At 40.1% G+C, this 8,118-nt stretch overlaps 1 protein-coding gene across 3 annotated transcripts in view; it reads right to left on the bottom strand.

Annotated features, from left to right (window-relative positions):
- Positions 1-3,948: 3,948 nt before the first annotated feature.
- The window catches only part of LOC109031516 (uncharacterized), a 75,175-nt gene continuing 71,005 nt past the window's right edge, over positions 3,949-8,118 (bottom strand). For all 3 annotated transcript variants that reach the window (XM_019043071.2, XM_019043070.2, XM_072299788.1), the window contains one exon: positions 3,949-6,905. In XM_019043071.2, the coding sequence (XP_018898616.2) occupies positions 6,356-6,905 (550 nt within the window). In that variant the 3' untranslated portion in view covers positions 3,949-6,355. The remainder of the gene's footprint in view (positions 6,906-8,118) is intronic.

Raw genomic sequence — 8,118 nt, 5'->3', positions numbered from 1 at the left:
CAAGGGGACGAAATCTCTCTTTCCTGAGAGTATAGTAATTTCTAATTTTGTCGTTTTTCGGTGATACAAGAAATAGCATCTTTAATCAGTAGAGTGAAAAGAGGAACTAAACACGCCATTTTGCCCGGAGCTAAACGCAGAGAGGAATGATGACGAGGACTTGAGATGGAAAAGACAAGCCCCAGGCACGGCGATCGGCATGTAACACATATTAGCGCCTACAAGACTGCATGAATACTTCACCCATTGCGCCAAACACAATGAAGTCAGGAGCGGTTGGCATGAAACGTATAGCGCCTACAAGACTGCAGGAATACTTCACGCATTGCGCCAATCACAGTGCGATCAGCGCGGCGCGGCGCAGCGCAGCGGCGGAAGTTAAAATTATTAAACCACATTTATGTTTGTTCTTTCATAATTTTTTGGTTCATTTCTTATAAATGGAAGGCCTTGTCCACATAGAAATAGGTTTACGAAACTTAACTTTCGCGCAAAGTTGCGTGAAATTTTGCTAGTAGTGTTGACAGGGCTTTTGCAAAAAATGTATCCAACATGAGTAGGTAAACGCGTCTTATGCACCCCTCCCCCTCCGGCACGTTCACTTGATGGTTTTTATTGATGTTCCAAAACGAATGAGAAGGGGGCGGCAAAATAGGTACAGGCGGCCCATGGGCGGCAAGTAGGTAAATCCGGCCCAGCATAAAGTTGCCTTATTTCTCTTCGGAAAAATAAAATGAGAGCGGTAATTCTGAAACATCGCAATTTTGATACGTGGTTGAGCATCGATATGCATAAGAGACCTCCTAAGGATGGGAGCTGCTTAAAATGATTCGTCAAGCTCTCTGACATGGTCGATTTGCCAAGATTTCGGACCTAATCGATTCGATATATCGCATGCCAGTTCGACCACGTCAGAGGTACTTTACCAAAGTAAAAAAAAGTAAGAAAACATCTCACGAAATTTTGCATCTCTGTGCACCACCGCCCCATTCATTCGTGTCTCGTGACCCAGGACTGTGCACAATACTGCGCTGCAGTTGGAGTCGCCGACCTTGACCTCCGTCTAGAGGGTGCCGCGGCGCGGTGGGCGGTGTGGCGCAGGGGCAGCGTCCTGGAAATTGCCAATCCATATTTCACATTTCACCCGAAACCCCACGTGGGAATCCGAGTAACGGATCCGAGAACGTCGCCACGGCATGGATCCAACCAGACGACAACGATTCAGTCGTGTGACGTCAGACTCCATGCCGAGTAAGGAATGAGTTTGCATGCCACTACGTCGCGCAAATTCGCGACCGAGTCCCCGTCACGATTCTCACTTCGTTTCAATGTCGAGTGGCGAGCCCTGCCGTGCTGAGGAAAAACTTCGTTTGGGCCATCGAGCGCTGCCAAATTTCCCATAAAAAGCAATTTTTCATCGTGAAATTGCAGTATTTTTACATAATTCAGTCCGCAGCGGCGCAGACACCGATTTTAAATTATCCATAAAATTTCAAATTTTTGATCGATTTTTAAGAACAGTAAAAGCTGTTTCTTAAGATGTAACACAACGGTGTGTTTCGGTGTTCAAAAACACACCATCCGTTCCGAGTGTGGGAGCCGGAGCCACAGCTGCGGCTACTGATACCGGAGCAGTCATAGCTACGGCTCCTACACCCAGAACTTTCGGTTTCTGAGCCCGAAACGGACAGTGTGTTTTTACACCCCGTAATTACGGCTTCCAGGGCCGGAACTTTTTTTAGTGTCATTTCAATTTCTTGGCAATTAAATTAAATTGGAGGGACCTTTTCAATCAGTAAGTAGGCAACATGCACAACACTCCGATTCAAAAGCATTTGATAGGTACTTGGCCTGTGGAAAATAATGAGCATATTTACTCTATAATTTGACATGATCTGGTTATAATTTCGAATCAAACTCTCTGAAAAATCGAATGAAAAAAAGAGTATAATTCGTCCGAAGTTTTCGTATTTTGATAGGTACAAGAATTTTGGCAACGCTGGGATGTTCATAAGGCGTTTTCCCTCAATAAGTACGGTAGAGCTGTGGTTACGTTGTAAAAAATCCACGTGGCGCGATAATCGTCGCGTGGTTTCCCCAGCGAATCCCCAAATCAAAGCCACTGCTATTATCAGCATTTTATCGAGCGTGATAAGCAGTGAATGATAATTTAATCCCTCCTCTTATTACTCTGGAAAGAATATCACAAGTGTGTGTCTCAATTTTTGTCGCTGTGCGCTAAGAGAGAAAAGCTTGATACTCGAGTTACCTACATCCCAAGCAGTATTTTGATTACAACAAGTGGCACAGGATGCCACCCACGGTTGTGAAAAGTCAAGAAGAGAGAGACGGGCCACAGAAAATCGGAAGGATTCGACGAGGAAGACGAGTCAGGGAAAATTGGGGAGTCGGAAAAAGAGCAAAACGAAGGGAAGTGATCGATGAACGAATGACCCCTCCTGGTTTTGCGTTCAGCCGAATTAATTGGATTCGAAATTTATTATTAATAGCGGATGATCGGCCAAAGCGCCTTCAAATGGCAGGGTAGGCAAAAATTAAGTCAATGTACCAGTAAGTGCTGGGACGTTTCCCCCCCCCCCCCCCTCTCATTTCGCCCCTCCATCAGTCCATCCTCTACGAGAGAACAAATAGTTTTTAATCAAATCTTTAAGTAAACGTGCGACTGCCTGAAGCAACTTTTACGAGACCTCTTGGGCCCCAACTCGATTATTTTGCATCAAGTTATGAACAACCTCAGGTTGAGAACATGCTCAAGTTACCACTTCAATTTTCAGCGGAGAAGTTCTTAACTAAGACCAGAGACAAAAATGAGACTCTACGTTACAAACCAGCAGTTTCCCTTTTGTTTATTTTCATTCTTTCATCTTTTAGTCCTTCTGAAATCTTTCAGTATCATCAATTTTTTGTATTCAAAGGTTGCACAGGGCGAAAAGCTTGATAAGATTTTAGCAATTGCTGAGAAATTTACCTACCCAATTTAATTAGAATCATTGCTTTGTAAATCTCTTGCACGGTTATGGCTGTTCGGGATATTCCTTAATTCAGATTCTAGCCGAATCCTTGGCTCATTTCAATCAGGACCGATTTCAAGAGAAACGAAAAAAAGCACATTAACGTAAGTTGCACCAAGTTTCATTTTGGAAAAAAAACGAGTTGACAGCAATTTTGAATTCTCTTGGTCGATGATTTTCTTCTGTCCAAAATTCTGAGTTCAAAAAAAATATTTTAAAGGTGATAATAGTCTTTAAACGGTTCTTAATGTTGAGTTTTATGGAGAAATAAAACTTCCAACCTTTTTTTCTCAGTTCAAACTTCATGCCACTTAGTAAGTTTCTGTTAAACTAGGTCCATTTGATATCGTAGGTTGTATTTGAAATCAGCATGTGACAAAACGAGCATTCATTTTTTGAAAACAATCATTGACAAAAATGAGCAAAATAGATAGCTTCAACTTTTAATAAAAATGGGAAGAAAAGGTTAAAATATTAGTATTTAGTCAGAATTTGTTCCCTTTTTTTGGTGATAAAAGAAGTCAATGGATTCAAGAGCTCTCTTGTCTTGTTACAGATTGTTTCACAAGCATTCAAAAGTAATAATTCATTAATCATGACTTGATGAATTGCCTCTATAGAAAATCAAACTTTTTAACTCATCAGTGCCTTTGTGGGAATAATATTATTTAAAGACAAATATATTCCTTGACTTGTAAAGTACTTTTTTTTTTTTTTTTTTTTTTTTTTTTTTTTTTTTTTACAAAAATGAGCCAAATTGAGATCACAGATGATGATATAACTTTGCCTACCCTCACACATTCTGCAATGAAATAAAATGATCCTGTTTTCAATTTGGCTTATTTTTCGGTATGATATTCGTCTTGAACTGGTTGCGCCGGAGACAAGAAAATAGTTATAGAGATTGAGAAGTCAATTTTGTTTGATTGATAAAAAAAGAGAAGTTTAATGTAGAGACTCAAATTCCAGATATTACAGAGCTACTATTTTTAAACTTTGACACAATTTGGAGATAAATACAGGGAGAAGTCAATGTGAAGTTACAGGTAGAAAACATAGTTGAATTTTGGTGCTAAGATATGATGATGATGATGATGATGGAAATGATGATGGTATTATATTAAATACGTGATTACTTATCGACGGAAAATACATGCCAGATCTTATTGTCTTTGTATTGCTAGATTCTATCATTTAATCAACTTGAAGAATGGTCGATATAATGTAGCTTTATTTCATCGGGGAACCCACAGATCTACGGATTTCGATTTACGTCTAGTTTTTTAATAAGACTTACAAGGATTATCAGACTACCGCCACAAATATGAAAGAGAAACAAAACAATACAAACAAAGAGACAAGAGGGAGTATTGACAGTAATGTAACAAAAACATTTGTCTAATATCCTAATGAATATTATGCTAAAGTCTTAGGTATATGAGCGAATGGGTAAAAGAGCTTATATTAACTATAATTATTCAGGTAAATTACACTAACTAAGGGGTTCTGGAGCAAAACTCAGTTCTTGAAGCAATCAGCATTTACTGCACTTAGAGAGCAGGTATGGGGAGAAAAAAAAAACAAAAAAATCTGACAAAAAAAAGGATAAATAAAGAAATAACAACACAAAGAGAGAATAAAAAGTCTAAAACAAACGAAATAATCGTTGAGAATAAAAAGGTTTCTCTGCAGAACAAGTACTACTGCACAAGAAATTCCACTCTACCAACTGCAAAGCAACACTTAATGTTTCGGCACCTTTGGGACAGATTTCATGGATACCGTCCTTCATTTTAGTATTCCATGGTTTTATTCCAAGTTTAATCCATTTTACACATTAAAGCCAAAACTTTAGTACATTCAAAATGGATCACGTCAGTATTTTGGTTGGACATCAATTAATCTGACCATCTTAGGAGAAAATAGGAATAGGTTTGATCCACCTAACTGTCGAATGTATTTCAGGAAAATCTGTGTGTGAAGATCACTCAAAAAATTAGAAATCATTTGTACTCAAATATTTAATGGCTTGCAATTACAATGCCTAAGGCAAGATTGACAAACCCTGGAAACACCTGAGACACTTGCCTACTTGACAAACAAACGACTTAACGTGTAAAAAAAACTGGTGATATATGAGCCCTGCCAAGTTAGCGAACAAATTATCCAGGCCGATTCACATTTGAAAACGGGAAATTGGTTTCTTTTTCTTGATTGTGGCTGTATTCTAATTTAAATACATGGTACAGTACTGTAATTTGGATGTAACTAGGGAAGAAATAAGAAAAAATGGGATAGTCAAAGGAGCATTTCCTTGAACTAAAGTTACTGAGACGATTGTATGAAGAACTAAAGGCTCCGCCCGGCTACTACTATGGTGAACTATTCAGGGAACCCTGTATTAAAATTAACGATACAAAATTGTGAGCTCAAAGAGAAAATTTGGATGATCCAACAAGGCAGCATTGGCTAATACAAAGTTAATTTTTCGAACACTATACATTTTCTCTAAGTCAGTTACTTAAACTTAAGCAACTCATGCTGCAGAATCAGGAGATGCATTGTGTTATAATTGACAGTAAGCACCGTAACTTGGTAAAAAATGTAGCGAGAAGGATTTTAGAGTGCTGTAGGTTACTTGTCTCCAAGATATTCATATTTAGGGGGGGCAAAAGCTTAGAAGGTACTTACATTGCATTTGCCCGCACTAGAAACCTAATTTCCCGATATTTTTAATCCCCATCATGAGGAGCTTGACACTTATAGTAACAATAAAAAAAACCTTAAGACTATTATCACTATTTTTTCACTATTTTTCCTACAGTGAAAACCGGACATAACGAACTAAGAAAAACAACCCCGCTCATGACTATTTTCAATCCATCCCCGCGGTAAGTAGTCCCTGATAAAACGAAATTATCTCGAGAAGATCCGAAAACTGGGCCCGGTGATCGTTACATCCAGCAGTGGCGAGGCGTGAGACCGAGTATCGATATTTCCCCATTTGAAGCTATGGTAAAGAATCGATTAAGGTGAAACCCTGTTTATCGATCCTTTTCCATAGTTTCAAATGGCAGATCAATCGATATATCGTCGCTCCTCTGATGTAAGGGCGTATCTTCAATTTCCACGTGAGCCCTGTTTTACATGTAAATCCATGCTTTCAGGAGCCCATGTGGAAATCGAGATACACCCTTACGCCAGAAGATCGACGATATCAGCAAAGCACGCCACGCCACCGACATCCAGTCACTAGGACTGAAACGAAGGCTACCTATCGATACAATCGTTGTGGTGGAGGGGTCGTCTTTGAGGAATCATCATCAAATCTTGTTGCTGTACCAGAAGACACCTTTGGTGTGGTCCTTCTCGTCCCGCTCGACGAAGACGCACTCCCTGGTCTCCCTGTACATGGCTTTGTAGATGGGTGTTCCGTCGAACTGATAGTACTCTCCCAGGAGGGGTTTGATGGCCTGCGTTGCTTCCATGGCGTGGTAGTGCGGCATCGTGGAGAAGAGGTGGTGGGCTACGTGCGTGTCCGTGATATGGTGGAACACGTGGTTGAGGATCCCGTAGTCCCTGTCGACGGTGGCGAGGGCACCTCGGAACCAGTCCCACTCGGACGAGTCGTAGTGGGGCAGCGAGGGGTGCGTGTGCTGCAGGAACGTGATGGAGACGAGGAACCCGTTGACGATCAGGAGTGGGATCCCGTAGATGCACATCACGTGGGCCAGTCCGTAGGCCATGACCGCCCGGTAGATGATGTAGGAAACGGCCACGATACCCAAGTCTGACATGATGATTTGGTTCCGCTTGCGCTCGGAGTAGATCGGGCTTTGCGGATCGAAGTGGTTGGCGAATCGGTCGTAAGGCCTGAAACGAACAAAAGATCGGCATCATTAGTGAGAGTTCCATACACAACACACAGGGTGGCAAAATTTCATGAAAAATAAAATCTTGAAATTTCACGTGAAATCTTTCATGAAAATCCAGAAAATGAAAGATATTGAAAAATGCCGGTTCCTTTCCATATCTTTCATGAAAATCCAGAAATTTATGAAAGATATTGAAAAATGCCGGTTCCTTTCCATGTTTAGTAAAAAGTAGAAATTGTAAATTTCTTCAATATTTGTGTGTTTGAGTGCGGGTTGCATACTCTAGCCCCTGAAAAATATGAAATATTTCACAGCCTCGTGAAATTTCATGAAATATTTCACTGAGATTTCCAATCTTTCATTTCTTTCTTACGTTTCATGCCACCCTGACAACACGTATTGTCGTCTACCGGACGAAGAGACCTAACTAAATTCCGAAGTAGTCAATTAGTTAGAAAAATTAATTTATTTTACAAAAATGTAACTCTGCAATTTTTATACAAAATTTGTCTGATTTTTGCATGTAATCTTAAGAAAAATCAGTGAAGTTATCAGTTAGAAATACTCAATATTCTCCTGGATACTACAGCTTGCGAGAGGAATCTAGGCAACATTGAAATAGACTTTCATTCAAACGAGATACGTACAAGGTTGCCATAATTTCTTCAGATTCCCTGACTATTTTTGCTTTTCAGACTCTAAAATTTTTTAATTCTCTGCACTGAAAAAACGAAGTTACGGGCTATATACACAAACCGTTTCGGGCTTAGAGGCCGAAATTTCCCGGTGCTGGAGCCGTAGCTTTAAGTGCTCCGGCTACTGGGCCCGGAACTTTCAGCCTCTAAGCTCGGAACGGTATGTCTATATAGCTCGTGAAGACGGTTTTCACGGCCAGAATTATTTTCGGTGTGACTTTTTATTACCTTCCAACAAAATTCCCACTTTTTTCACAACGTAGACTTTTGCTAAATTTTAGACACAATTTCCTTGTTTAGAGATCAAATTATGGAAAAAGGCATTCCGTTGCTCGTTCAAGGATATCCACAGACGGTTGGAACAGTTGGAAGATATGTGATATGCTGCCGTGCTATGGAAGAACGCCGTATGAACATTCGAGAGTTGCCAAATTTCCCCGGATAATACATGTATTGTTGACGAAATTTAAGTATATTTTTCCTTAAAATTGTCAGATATTTTAGATTGAATTGTGT

Source organism: Bemisia tabaci, chromosome 4 (assembly GCF_918797505.1).
Source record: "Bemisia tabaci chromosome 4, PGI_BMITA_v3".
NCBI lineage: Eukaryota > Metazoa > Arthropoda > Insecta > Hemiptera > Aleyrodidae > Bemisia > Bemisia tabaci.
Note: the sequence above shows the minus strand (reverse complement) of the source record. Positions and strands in the feature narration are given on the sequence as shown.